Below are 14842 nucleotides of genomic sequence, written 5' to 3'. Positions count from 1 at the left end.
TGGAAGTGGCAGGGAGTGAACGCTCCTGGAAGCAGCCCTCCTCCAACACGGCTGGCCAGCTGATGTACCGCTGCGAAACCTCTCAGTTGCGCAAAGGCCATTCTCTTCGCCAGTCTGAGGTGTGTGCTCTGCACTGGCTCCCAGAGTCCTCAGGGGACTTCGCAGCATTTGGGATCTTCCCGGACCAGGGCTCGAACCCCGAGTTCTCAACCACTGCGCCACCAGGAAAGTCCCCTAGTGGACTATTACAGTGAGACACTGCAGGACACAGAGCCCCCTTCAGTTCTCATTTTTGGCAGGATGAGTAGGAAACTCAGGTATGCGGGGTGGGGTGCAGGGCAATGCGGAGAGGCTTAACCTAGGCTCTCTGGAAACAGTACAGTTGGTACGAAGCACTTGATGGTCTTGGTCTTGTTACGTGTCTTTTTTTTTTTTTTTTTTTAAACACTTGGCACTCTAGTATTTTTTTTTTTTCAATGTGGTCCTTTTTTTTTTTTTTTTAACTTTGGGGTTTATTTGTTTATTTATTTATTTATTTATTTATTTATGGCTGTGTTGGGTCTTCATTTCTGTGCGAGGGCCCTCTCCAGCCGCGGCAAGTGGGGGCCACTCCTCATCGCGGTGCGCGGGCCTCTCATCATCGCAGCCTCTCTTGGTGCGGAGCACAGGCTCCAGACGCGCAGGCTCAGCAACTGTGGCTCACGGGCCTAGTTGGTCCGCGGCATGTGGGATCCTCCCAGACCAGGGCTCGAACCCGTGTCCCCTGCAGTGGCAGGCAGACTCTCAACCACTGCGCCGCCAGGGAAGCCCCCTTTTTTTTTTTTAATCATTTTTACTGACATATAATCTACATACAGATACACCCATTTTAAGCATCCATTTCAATGAGTTTTGGTAAATGCATACATTTGTGTACACATCACCACAGTCATGACATGGAACACTTCCCTCACTCCAGAAAGTTCCTTCCTGCCCCTCTGCAGTCAATCCTCCCCCTCCAAACACCAGGCCCCACAACCTGTCCCTTTAGTTCTGCCTTTTCCAGAACATCATATAAGTGAATTCACACAGCATGTAGATTTTTGAGCCCGGCTCCTTCCACATGGTATAATGCATTAATCTGCATTGTTCCTTTTTATTGCTGAGTAGTATTCTATTTTGTGAATCTGTTTAGCCATTCACCTGGGCTGTTTGTAGTTTGGGGCTATTATGGGCAGAGCTGCTGTGAACATTCACGTACAAGATTTTCCCAGTTTTGGCAAAGATTTTCATTCATTTATTTTAATTACTAAGTAATGCATGAATACACTCTTCCTCTTATAAAAATAATACACAAGTAGGGTCAAAAGAACGACTCCCTTGCACCTTGCACTGGCAATGCTTCTCAAACTTGAATGTGCACACGAATCCCCCGGGAATCTTGTTAAAATGCCTGTTATGATTCAGTAGGTCTGGGGTGGGGTCTGAGATCTTGCCTGTCTAACACGCTCTCGGGGAATGCTGATGGGAGGGAGGTCCACAGACCACACTTTGAGTAGTAAGACCCCAGGCCAGTATTTCCCGAGCATGGTCACTTGACCATCTGCTTTACAATCACGCAGGAGGATGTTAAACATGCAGATTCCCAGGCTCTGCCCCATACCCACTGACCCCGGCTCTGAGGGATAGAGCCTGCATAGCTTTGAGCTGAAATCATGCTTGCCAATGTCCAAGGATCACTGCTTTGGGACTAGTTTTTGGAGGGCCTGACTGGGTCTTGTTTCACACCGGTTATGTCCCCTGAGCCTTGCAGAGTGCCAGGACCATGCAAGATGCCTTTAAAAAGACTTACTTCCCCTCCCTCTGCTAGGAAGTGGATTTCGTGCGCTGGGCACACCCCTGGATGCTCTCCAGCATGTTCCACTCAACTTCTCTGCCCTACGACGTTAGAGGGTCACCATGCGATGCAGCTTTTGCTGCCAGGGTAAGAGCTGTAGTGATAAGCATGAGCACTGACAAGGCAATCAGCTTCAGCTTAAATTTTTCCAAATAACAGCATGTGTAACTAATGACGGGTAAAATGTCTGCAAGCCAAGCTCAGTGCCAGGTGGAAGAACAGAAACCTACATGCAGCAGCCTCGGGGAACATCTGTGAGGGGACCCAGCATTGCCTCTCATGGGACTGACAGGCTTGGAGCCCACAGCACTGGCTGAAGTCTGCTGTGGGTTCTGTAGTCATTCTTTTCGGATTTCCTCCACGGCCTCGTGCTCTTCACCTGACACATGGCCAACTCGGATCTTTCTCATCCGCACTTCTGCCTCCCGGCTGCCCCAGAAATTGGAGCAATGATTCTGAGTCCACCTGCCTATGAGCGCTGGATTTCCATCCTGCTGCCTAGCCTGCTTCCATTCACAAGACAAACATTTTTTGCCACAGTGGGCTATTCCAGGAGCTTCTCGATCCCCGTTTGGTTCCGCACAGCACGAGAGGCAGGGCTGAGTGAGGAATGAGACAGCAACCACCACCTATGCCAACAGCGGCCACAGCTCTTAACTGGCCCAGAGAACAGTATGGCGGCAGCAGCAATGGGCACGTCCAGACAAGCCCAAGGGGGCGAGCTTGGATCTTAGGGCCGCACCTGAAGAGGACCACAGATGAGTCTCAACACACGAGCAGCCGGCAGCCAAGGTGACGAATGGACTTGAAAGCAGGCCCCAGGAAAGATTTGGCGGAAACTGTAGACGTTTAGCCAAAAGAGGGGGCATGAACAGGGAGAGGGTCTGTGTGCTGCCCCCAAACATCTGGAAGACCTATGTGTGGGAAACAGATGTGGTTATTGAACAGTCTCGGAGGCACCATCAGGGGAGGTGTTCAAGTAAGGGCCAGAAAACCTCTGGGTAAGGGCTTGACAATTAGAAGATTTGGATTCAGGGACCTTCAAAGACCTTGTCACTGAGCTGCAAGAGGCGTGGACGAGGCAGCAGGTGGAATTTATCTACCACTGTAATAACAAATAGCCACCAGGTGGCGACAGAGCCACATCTTCCCAGCCAAGGAGCAATTAGCTTACAGAAAACCATTTGGAAGCAAACACAGTTAACTAATGGATTCAAATCAACATTCATGGGCAAAAACTATGAATCAAGTCCTCAGTAGACCTTTAGTCCCCAGCAGGACCCAGAGGGCTCCAGGTCAAGTAAGTTACAATTTTCTTTGCGAGAGATTTATTATCTTTTTTTAAATTTTCCATTGAAGTACCACACACATACAGCAAGGTACACAAATCATAAGCATACAGCTTAATGAATTCTCACAAACAGAGTACACTGTGTAACTAGCACCCAGCTCAAGAAACAAAATATGACCAGAATCCCAGAAGCCTCCTCTCTAGTCACTCCCCGGACTCCTGGTCCTAACTTCTAACACCATAGCCTAGTTTTGGTTGTTTTATTCAGTTTTACATACATGGAATCATAGAGTATGGATTCCCGTGCATCTTGCTTAGAGGGTTACATCGTTGTGAGAGCCACTGATTTTGCTGTGTATGGTTGTGATTCCTTCTCGTTGCTGTGTGAATAAACCACAACTGATTTGTCCATTCTCCTGTTGATGGCATCTGAGTGATTTCCAATTTGGGGGCTGCTACACACTATGCTGCTATGAATTTATAGCACGTTCCCTAAGGAGAGCATACGTACATGGTTCTGTTGGGTGTGGAGCTGTTAGGTCATGGGGTAACACTAGCAGCTTTCACCTTTAGTAGACCCTACCAACCAGTCTTCCAAAGCAACTGTATTAATTTGCATTCCTACTGACAGTGTATGAGAATTCTGGCGTCTCCATAGCCACCCCAGCCTTCTCTCTCTGTCTAGATAAGTTTGGGTGGAGGAAGTGTGGGATCTGGAGTGGACATCTCTGCACACCTCTCAGCCCTCAGAGGGGGTGAGTGTATGGGCAACACGAGTGGGTGAGCACGAGCCAGAAGGAGGAAGATTCCATCCCACCAGCATGTCCCAATGAGCCCTTCAGTGCGGGTATCTGCTGGATGGAGAGCCTCATTTCCTGGGCTCTGAACAATTACCACGCTGAGCACTTACTGTGGGCCTGGCACTTTCCTCCATACTGGGGATACAGCAGTGAAGAGACAGACGACATCCCTGTGCTAATGACACTTATGCTCTAGTGGGGGTGGGGAGAGAGTAAATAAATACATGTCACGTGGTCAAAGTTTGATAAAGAAAAATACAACAGGGTAAGAAAGTACAGGGAGGGATGCTGTTTTAAAGTGGATGATCACCATATCACCTCACACCTGTCGGAATGCCTATGATCAAAAAGTGAGGATGCGGGGAGAAGGTGGGAGTGTAAATTGGTGCAGCCACTATGGAAACAATGTGGAGGTTCTTTAAAAAATTAAAAATAGACTTATTATATGATCCAGCAATTCCACTTCTGGGTATACAGTATATCCAAAAGAAATGAAAGTGCTGTCTCAAAGAGATAAATGTACTCTCATGTTCACTGCAGCGTTATTCACAGTAGCCAACACATAGAAACAACTTAAGTGTTCATCAATGAAAGAACGGATAAAGAAAACGTGGGGGGGGGGGGCTTCCCTGGTGGCGCAGTGGGTGAGAATCTGCCTGCCAATGCAGGGGACACGGGTTCGAGCCCTGGTCTGGGAAGATCCCACATGCCGCGGAGCAACTAGGCCCGTGAGCCACAACTACTGAGCCTGCGTGTCTGGAGCCTGTGCTCCGCAACAAGAGAGGCCGCGATAATGAGAGGCCCGCGCACCGCGATGAAGAGTGGCCCCCGCTTGCAGCAACTAGAGAAAGCCCTTGCACAGAAACGAAGACCCAACACAGCCAAAAATAAATAAAATAAATTAATTAATTAAAAAAAAAAAAAAAAGAAAACGTGGGGAGGGACTTCCCTGGCAGTCCAGTGGTTAAAACTCCGCACTTCCACTGTAGGGGGCGCAGATTCGATCCCTGGGTCAGGGAATTAAGATCCTACTTGCCTCACTGCGTGGCCAAAAAAAAAAAAAAAAAAATGTGAGGAATGTGATATATACACACACACAATGGAACGTTATTCAGCCATAAAAAAGAAGGAAACCCTGCCTTTGGCTACAACATAGGTGGACCTTGAGGGCATTATACTAAGCCAAGTAAGTCAGACAGAGAAAGACAAATACTGCGTGTTCGCACTTATACACAGAATCCAAAAAAGTCGAACTTATAGAAACAGAGTAGAATACTGGTTGACAGGGGCTGGGGAGTGGGAGAAATTGGGAGATGTAGGTCAAACGTTACAAACTCCCAGCTCTAAGATGAATAAGTTCTGGAGAATCTCATATACAGCATGGTGACTATAATTAATAATTAACAATACTGTATTAACAACTTGAAAGTTGTTAAGAGAGTAGACTTTAAAAATTATCACCACACACACCCCCCAAAAATGGTTACTAAGTGAGGGGATGGAGGTGTTAACTAACCTTATTGTGGTAATCATTTTGCAACGTATACATGTATCAAATCATCACATTTTACATCTTAAACGTACATGTATTATATGTCAATACTATCTCAATAAAACTGGGGAAAAATAAAATAAAGTGAGTGGTTAGAGGAGTGATAAGGTGATTTTGAGCAGAAACCAGAAATGAGGGAACAAACCATTGGAAAAGAGAGCTCCAGATACGGGGAGACGGTCAGGGCAAAGGCCCTGTGGTGGGTGGGAGCTTGGCACATTCAAGGCACAGTAAGAAGCAAGTGGGAGGAGGAGTAAGGAATGCTAGGAGAGGATTAGCAGGGACATGATTGGGTAGGACTCACCCCCACGGATGCTCAAAGACAACCACAAACCCAACCCTTATACACATATATGTTCATATATAGGGTTGAGGCTTGGGGTGATTGTTTTTGTTTATAAGAATAGGATCATGCATATATTAAAACTAGCCTTTCTCATTTAACAACATACCACAGGCATCTTTACAAGTCCCTAACATGGACCAGGGGTAGGCAAACTTTTTCTGTGAAGAACCAACTAGTGTATATCTTAGGCTTTGCGGGCAGTCTCTGCTACTCAATACCGCTGTTGTGGCTTAAAAGCAGACACTAGGTAAGTAAGAGGGTGTGGCGGTGCTCTAATAGAACTTTATTTACAAAACCCGAAAGCAGGCCTGATTTGGCCTGGGGCCATAGTTTGCCACAGTCATTGCACTCCACCCTCTTGAGTTGCCATGTTTTCCCAAAATCCATTCAAATTGACAGCCTCTGGAATGATAAATTTTTCAAACATAAGACAGCCTATCAGAATCCAGCTTACATCACTTCAAAGCTTGGGAAATACTTGTGGTTTCCAAAAGTAAGAATACCCACTGGATTGAAAATCACAACTATGCCCTGCTCCAGACTGTACTTTATAATCTGGGTAATTATGGATTTGAAGTTATTAACTCTCTTCTGTATCAGATTGAGGCTCCTCTCCCTCTCTTTCTGACAGACTCCTGTCAGCGCTCCACAACTTTCAAATGAGCAGTGATCTTTATCTGCCACCATGTGTATAGACACTTCAGACATCACCACATGCTGTACATCCATCATTTCTCCTTTGAGTTGTTCTTCCAAAATATCAACAGAGGTGAGTTAGATTATCAGCAAGACTCCACAGAAAGCGGATGGCCCAACACTGCCTTCAATGAAGCTATTTTGAGACTGTTTCCTCTTAGGCAATTCAAATGTTTTGTTAAGAGTAGCCAGTGGGCGGTACTTCCCTGGCGGTCTAGTGGTTAGGACTCCTTGCTTCCACTGCAGGGGACATGGTTTCAATCCCTGGTCGGGGAACTAAGATCCTGCATGCTGCTGCGCGGTGCAACCAAAAAAAAAAAAAAAAAAAAAAAGGAGTAGTCACTGGGCTCTGGAGAAAGAGAGGTGAGAGACTGTGGAGGACAACGTCAGCTGCATCTTTCTCTTTGGGCAAATGAACTGAAAGGAGAGAGGAGGCAACACCCCACTCCCCATATGCTTCTTACTAAGTACCACCCCATTACCTTCCCAAAAGGAATGTTCAGAGTGGCATTTCCTGGTTCACCTCTTGCCAACAATGAATTTTTGCGTGGCTTTTGGGATCTTAGTTCCCCAACCAGAGATCGAACCTGGGCCCTAAAGCAGTGAAAGCATGGAGTCCTAACCACTGGACAGCCAGGGAATTCCCCTCCAACAATGAATTTTAACAAACTTTAAAATATTGACAATTCAATGAGTGAAAAAAAGTTATCCCATTAATTCTTCTTTCTCTAATTACTATATGCCACACACACAATTTTTTTAAGATCCACCTATATATTTTACTTATCTAACTTTAAGCACAGTGTAGCCTCTACCATCAGATGCCAGTTATTAACACTCCCCCTCCCCTAGTCGTGACAGCCAACAGACCCCCAGACTTTGCCAAATGTCCCCTGGTGGGGGCAAAATCGCCCCCTTTCAACCAGAAGCTGTAGAATATCAAGGCTGCCCCGCTCAGGAAGAGCTGGAATATACGGAGATACCTAAACAGCCAGTATTATCTCCGTGATGCCATTTCCTCTCAGCTCGTGTGACACCATGCCCTCCAGCTCTTTTTCCCACCTCTCTGGTCACTTCTTCCCAGCACCTTTTCCTGAACTGAAGTTTCAGAGGACTCCAGGGTCTTCTGCTCTCCACTTAAACTTATTCCTCTGTGGGGCTTCCCTGGTGGCGCAGTGGTTGAGAATCTGCCTGCCAATGCAGGGGACACGGGTTCGAGCCCTGGTCTGGGAGGATCCCACATGCCGCGGAGCAACTGGGCCCGTGCGCCACAGCTACTGAGCCTGCGCGTCTGGAGCCTGTGCTCCGCAACGAGAGAGGCCGCGATAGTGAGAGGCCCGCGCACCGCGATGAAGAGTGGCCCCCGCTTGCCGCAACTAGAGGAAGCCCTCGCACAGAAACGAAGACACAACACAGACAAAATAAATAAATTAATAAATAATAATTAAAGGTGCTAATAATTTAAAAAAAAATCATTAAAAAAAAAAAACTTATTCCTCTGTGGTTTTCATCTAGTTCTCCTGCTTTAACTGGCATCTCTAGTGATAGACTCCAAAATGTGCGTTTCTGCCACATAGATAAGATGCCTTCCAAACCAATGGGGGAAGGGATCGCGTTGGGACAACAGACTCTCCACAGTGGGGAGAAAATGAGCGTACCTCTGTGGCAGGACTGCCAGGTCTTGCTCAACTTTCTTGGGCCAGAGGCCTTGGCCCTGCTCCTTTCGTCGGCAATTACAGCGAGCGAGCGTGGGACTGCCATATACACCTCAATCTATAGGTGACTCCAGGTGCCAGTGCTCCAAGAAAGACCCATGGAAGGAGAGGTGGACGTACAGGAAGGCGGTGAAGTGAGACCACGATGACGGCTGTGAGACCACGATGACGGCTGTGAGACCAAGAGGGATAGAAGCCAGCAGGGCTGTGCGCGCCCGGCCGGGCCCCCACGACCTTGGAGCGCAAACCTCGGACGCTGTGGAAAAAGGCACCTAATCGACTGTGTCCGTAGGCACCTTCCCCACCAGCCGAGCGTGAGCCGAACGACCCGCGGAGAAATTTCGAGCCTCGTTTCCCGGGACCAATCGGAGACCGCGGAGGCCTATTATGACAACCTCGAGAACCAATGAAAAAAGGCATTCTCCTAGCGCCAGTCCCGGAGAGATCACACAGAGGAACGGTTCGTTTTTTTATTTTAAGTACAAATTAGAAAACAAGTCCGCGGCTGGAGACAGAATACGACGTTTACAAGGATGTGTGGAGAAAATTCGATGAGCTGGTAGAACGTCACTTCCCCGAAACTTGGCGGGCGAAGAACTCGCAAGTCACCCTCGCGCCCAGCGCTCCGGATGAAAGCGCGGGAGGGTAGGTGCAGCGCGCTGACGCCACACGCTGGGCCCCACCCCCAGCCGCCCGCCCTTATAGCGTAGCCCAGGCGCGCGCGCACCATTGTGTGGCTGGACTCGGCCGCCGCTGCGGTGGGTGGTGTGTGTCCGGGCCTTCGCTGTCCCCGCACCCGCACCGCGGCTTCTGTCTTGCGGTCCGCCGTTCGACAGCCAGCTCTCGGGCCCCTCGCCCGCCGCGGACATGCCGCGCGTCTACATAGGACGCCTGAGCTACAACGTCCGGGAGAAGGACATCCAGCGCTTTTTCAGTGGCTATGGCCGCCTTCTCGAAATAGACCTTAAAAATGGGTGAGTCGGGACTGGGTGCCCACGTCCGCCCGCAGCGCCCCGGGCCTGCGGCGGCAGGGCCCGTCGGAAGGAGGAGACGACCAAGGCCGCGGCGCCGCGTGGCAGGGCCGCCAAGATGGCGGCGGCGCGGGGCTGCGGGAGCGCGCGGGGGGAGCGGGGGCGCGCACGCGCGCGCCCCCCGGCCTAACGACTCCCGCCGGTCTCCCGCCCTCGCACCTCCCCCCAGGTACGGCTTCGTGGAGTTCGAGGACTCCCGCGACGCCGACGACGCCGTTTACGAGCTGAACGGCAAGGAGCTCTGCGGCGAGCGCGTGATCGTGGAGCACGCCCGGGGCCCGCGCCGCGATCGTGACGGCTACAGCTACGGAAGCCGCAGTGAGTCCCACCCCCGCGCGCTCCGCGTCCTTGGGACCCCGGGGGGCGGGCGCAGGCTTAGGGGGGGCGGGGTGGGGCCTCCCAGCCGGGCAGGCGCGGTGGCCGGGGTCGTTTGACTCGGGTGTCCCCGGGGCCCGCTGCCTTCGCGCCTGCCCGGGGAAGACACGGGACGCCGGAGCGCGGGGATTGGGTGGTGGGTTTTGCTTAGCCAGGGTTTGGGTGTTTGGGGGCGGGGTTGCTAAGTTGGGAGGGACTGATGTGCTGGGCCCCCGTCAGCACTGTCGTGGGCTCTGCCTACGGAGGAAGTGAGGGATGGCTGTATTTGTTGCATGCCCCTTACTTACCTGTCAGTGCATTAGCTGGGAATGTGAATGATTTAGCCTAGAAGTTTGGGGACAGGCTGGGGTGGAGGTGGGGTCGGGGCGGGAAAGGGGGTGGGGTTTTAAGAGTAGGTTTTAGTGTTATTCAAATTGGCGGGGGCCAAAGGAAATATTCTTTAGAAGTAATGTGGTAGTTTACCACAAAGTAGATTTAAATGAGCTTTATGCTGTATTTGAACTAGTTGGGGCATGTTATTGGGAGGAGGTGGGGGGATTTTTGGTTATGTTAAATGTTTGATGTTGAAATTGTTGCATGTTGAATTCAAACTTTTTAACAAGTCCTTGATGTTTCAATTTGAAAGTGACCAATGGGGCTGAGGCTGTGTCCACTGAGGCTAAGATGACTGCCTTTCCTGATTGGCCTTGGCTTTTCCATACATTGTGTGACCCTTGCCCTATGACCCTTTGGCTGACCTTACCGGAAGCCATGACGACAGCAGCCTTTTGCCATTAGACGCAGGGTGATGGTGAGGATTCCAAGGGTTAGACAAAACTGGTTAATCTGAACTAGGTGACTGTTACCTTGCGTGTTTTGTGGCCAAACCACCACCAAAAACCTCACACTGTGATGTAAGTACTTAGTGTAACTAGTAAACATTTTTGTAAAATGTAGAAATGCATGTAATCAGTTAAGTTTTATATTTTACAATGTTCTGTAAAATAAAACTTAGCGAGGTAAATTGAATAAAGGAGCAGTCACTTTCTAACAGAATGTAGGAGAGTTTAGTTGGATTTAGTCTATTTGACTTGCCCTTAATTTAATTTATGGCAAATCACAACTGTATCAAAGGTTTAGCAATATAGTAGCAAAGTCCTACTCCAGTAAATAAAAGTTGATATGTTTGTACTAACTTTCAAAAACATGTATCCCTATCATTACAAAGCATCTAATTGTTCTCTTCATGTGATAAAGGTGGTGGAGGTGGATACAGCAGTCGGAGAACCTCTGGCAGAGACAAATATGGACCACCTGTACGCACAGAATTCAGGCTTATTGTAGAAAATCTTTCTAGTCGTTGCAGTTGGCAAGATTTAAAGGTAAGTGCTATAATGTGAGATAAAAAAGATATGACTTATGGTTAAAAGGTAGGGTTTTGTATTGCTCTTTTATTTCTGAGAATCGGATTTAATGCATAGTTTTTTCTTTAGATTTCTGGGTCTGACCAGTCTTGTTGCTCTTTTAGGATTTCATGAGACAAGCAGGTGAAGTAACCTATGCGGATGCTCACAAAGAACGCACAAATGAAGGCGTCATTGAGTTTCGCTCCTACTCTGACATGAAGCGTGCTTTGGATAAGCTGGATGGTACGGAAATCAATGGGAGAAATATTAGACTAATTGAAGATAAACCACGAACAAGCCACAGGCGGTCTTATTCTGGAAGCAGATCAAGGTAACTTATTGAAGGATGTGGAGAAGGGAGGAAACAGTATTTGCCACAAATAAAGGAAAATTCAAACAGCAGTATTTCAATTGCTGCTTAATTGAAATTAGGTCAGTTCTTAGTTTCTTTTGTTGCATCATTGGAGCAATTAAGGTTTTTTTGTTGGTTTGTCTGTTTTTCATAAATTGTTCAAACATTCACGTCAAGACGTCTTGAGATAAAGATTTATTGATTTATTGTCACGTTTCTTGTTACAGGTCACGGTCTAGAAGAAGGTCACGAAGTAGGAGTCGTAGGAGCAGCCGCAGTAGATCTCGAAGTATCTCAAAAAGTCGCTCCCGGTAAATGTGTCCTTGAGTGTTTTTCTGAATTACATACTTTATAGAGTGCTTATATGTTTGGCAAGGTACTGAAAAAAAATCTGCCTTTTATTGTCTAGATCCAGGTCTCGGAGCAAAGGTCGATCACGTTCTCGTTCAAAAGGCAGGAAATCTAGATCAAAAAGCAAATCTAAACCTAAGTCTGATCGAGGCTCCCGTTCGCGCTCTCGGAGCAGATCGAAGGATGAATATGAGAAGTCTCGAAGCAGGTCTCGTTCTCGATCTCGTTCCCCCAAAGAAAATGGGAAAGGTGATATAAAGTCAAAATCCAGATCAAGGAGCCAGTCTCGTTCCAATTCACCCCTACCTGCTCCACCCTCAAAGGCCCGTTCTGTGTCCCCTCCACCAAAAAGAGCTTCAAGATCCCATTCTAGATCTCATTCAAAGTCAAGGTCACGATCCAGATCGAGTTCCAGAGATTAATCCAGAACTCTACATTCTTTGCACACTATTATGGAACACTTTCCTACTTGCTTAGGCAGTTACTCTTCCACATTTGTACTTGGCCTCTTCTGCAAGAAGAATCTCCCGAAAACAGGGGCATACAAAAATTGGATTTGTAGCCAAATTTGATGAAAAAGATGAGGTTCTAAAGAAATGGCATGAAGTCAAAGATCCTCTCCCTTTGTAGAATTAAGATAACTTTGATTTTATAGCTTTTGAGCTAAAATAACTTTTGTAAAGATTAAGCTCATTTAGATTTTTTTTTTTAAGTATTTCAGCAGGATCTGCTGCAAGGGTTTCTGTCATTGTTATATTTGTTTGCTTAATTTTAAATTAACCGTTTCAAGCTTTGAACACTTAAGGCTTTAGAGGGAGAACCCAATTTCCAATTATGTTGGCTTTTTATAAAGCTTGAGTTATGTAAGATTTCAATAAAAGTTTGCTACCAAGATGATTGCCTTATTGAATAGGTCACTCTTAAATTCCTTTAAATATTGATTATCTGCTATCTGTGGAAATAATGTAAATTCTACTTAAGTGTAAAACAAGGCAAGTCTCAGACCAGCAATAAATTATTCAATTTGGATAACATTATTTTGTCCTGTTATTCAAATTTGCCAACGTCATATTGGCCCCTTAAACAGGTTAAGTTAAAAATAAAAGATTTTATAGTTGATCTGTTATACAATTTTGCCTAAATTAATAGATTTTTTAAATAATGAAACCTTTTTCAAACTTAACTTGATTGAACTCTTCAAAAAATAGTTCCTGTTACTTGGGATCTTATCTAGCCTGGTAATCCCACTTTCTGGAAGTGGTCGTTGTAATTAGTGTTTTGTTAGAATAAGGTTCCGTGGTCTTTAATGTTTGTTATGTAAAAATGGAAGTAACCTTTCTTTGATCAGAAATTTGGTGTGTTATTCAAAATGGAAAAGCAAATATTTCATTTTCTACTGAAAGATCTTTAACAGGCACTTAAAACAGATCGCTTGATAAATCAGTTTTACTGATTAAAGTAAAATTCCACCTAACAGTCAGTCCCCTTTAGTTAGTGGGGTTCTGTGATAATTGGTTAGATCATCCTTGTAAAACTTTATGTGGTTGGCTTGGAAAAAATTTAAACGGGTTAACCCTAAACTTTTGTACTTCATCATGAAGGGTAGTGAATACTGTGGAAACCAAATTTGATAATACTGCAAATTTGTAGGAGTTACTGGGTTACCAATTAGTCCATACATCCGTTAAGCCTAGTTAGTTGAGATTGCAGTTTGAGAAATGAATTACCTTATATATATATATCTCTTTCTCCAGATTCTTTAAATAAGGTAATTTCATTAAAAGCACTCATTAATCTTAGTCTGAAATGAAGATGTAGGTTATATGGCTCAGCTTTAACATCTTCCTGGGAGCTGTCACTCTATATAAGGTGTTAAGGGCTGGGTAGTGTTAGGGTGTGGTGGGTACCACTCATTGTGCTGCGGGGGGGACTAGAAAGCATCATAATCTAGAGTTGGTTTGTAGGTTTAGATAATCCAGAAGCCAAGCCTAATAAAATTGAGACAGCGTGGAAGAGGTTGAGTCAAAGGCCTAGATGCCAAAATGACACTGTAACTGCTAGTGTTTGCTCATGTAGAAAGACTTGTTCTAATAATTTCTGGGCTTCCTGTTACGAAACCTTAGAGCCTAATCTTAGGAACATAGTGCCCCAGAAGGTTGATGCTTCTTCCAAGACCTTATTTTCTTTAATGCTTTTGATATTTTTTTTTTAGATGTTTATAAGAGATATGGTTTGTTTGGGGTTTTTTTTTTTTTTTCAATATAAACTTCAGATTTTGAGAGAAGAAACTGGTATCTGTAATTATAGTTCATTGTTTTGCCTGTTTGAAAGAACAAAAGTTAGGACTCTTACGTGAGGAAGCAAGCCTCCACTGCCTTTCAAATTACGTTTAAGGACAAGTTACTTTTAAGAATTGGCTTTGACCAAAGTTCTCTTGTTTTCAGCGAAAGAACGAAGGCTTTTAAAATGAAAGAGGGGAGTACTAAAATGTGAAATTAGGCTTTCTAAAAGTATGCAGCATCCTTCAACTGGGCTTTCTTGTGTCGATAATTCCATCGCATGGTAATAGGTTTGTTTGCATTGTTAGCTGCCCCCCACCCCGTGGGTAACTGTATAGGTAAATGTCTGCACCCATAAGAATTTAGCAGCAAAGGCCAACTTATTAAAATTCTGGTTCCTGTCCCACACCTGTGGACCTACATCATTGGACATGCTAAACCACTGTATTTATAACACTGGCCCACTTGACCAGTGAAATGTTTAGTTCCTTGCTAACTTTTAAGTAGAATTTGAGTCTCTACAACTTGCCACATGTTCCTCTGTGGCTAAATGGAGTATTAACCTGGTGGAGAGCAAAATAGAAGTGAATGATAACTGGATCCCCCTTTCTTTTACGTGGTAGTGTGTTGACATGCCGTAGTGCCTTTATGGCCAGTTCGAGTCCTTCCTGCTCCTGTGACTTAACGTTCCACTCCTGTGTTGTTACCATCTTTTCTCTTGGTATCTTCTTTCTCCCACTTTGTTAACCTGCTTTGTGCTTTATTGCTTCAATAAAATGTTCACTGAGGGAAA

General features: G+C 46.1%; 1 protein-coding gene and 1 long non-coding RNA gene across 3 annotated transcripts in view; one reads left to right on the top strand and one right to left on the bottom strand.

The window, feature by feature from the left end:
• Positions 1–8574, bottom strand: part of LOC132348875 (uncharacterized) — a 153337-nt gene extending 144763 nt beyond the window's left edge. For both annotated transcript variants that reach the window (XR_009497578.1, XR_009497579.1), the window contains exon 1: positions 8220–8574. This is a non-coding gene — a long non-coding RNA (uncharacterized LOC132348875). The remainder of the gene's footprint in view (positions 1–8219) is intronic.
• A 429-nt stretch (positions 8575–9003) lies between these two features.
• Positions 9004–14842, top strand: SRSF6 (serine and arginine rich splicing factor 6). The gene is made up of 6 exons (XM_059896803.1): positions 9004–9250; positions 9477–9625; positions 10919–11043; positions 11190–11398; positions 11647–11730; positions 11829–14842. The coding sequence occupies exons 1-6, from the start codon at positions 9144–9146 to the stop codon at positions 12190–12192; spliced, it is 1038 nt and encodes a 345-aa protein (XP_059752786.1). The 5' UTR covers positions 9004–9143; the 3' UTR covers positions 12193–14842.

This window comes from Balaenoptera ricei, chromosome 15, assembly GCF_028023285.1.
Source record: "Balaenoptera ricei isolate mBalRic1 chromosome 15, mBalRic1.hap2, whole genome shotgun sequence".
NCBI lineage: Eukaryota > Metazoa > Chordata > Mammalia > Artiodactyla > Balaenopteridae > Balaenoptera > Balaenoptera ricei.
The sequence above is the reverse complement of the archived record's forward strand: the minus strand, read 5'-3'. Positions and strand labels throughout refer to the sequence as shown.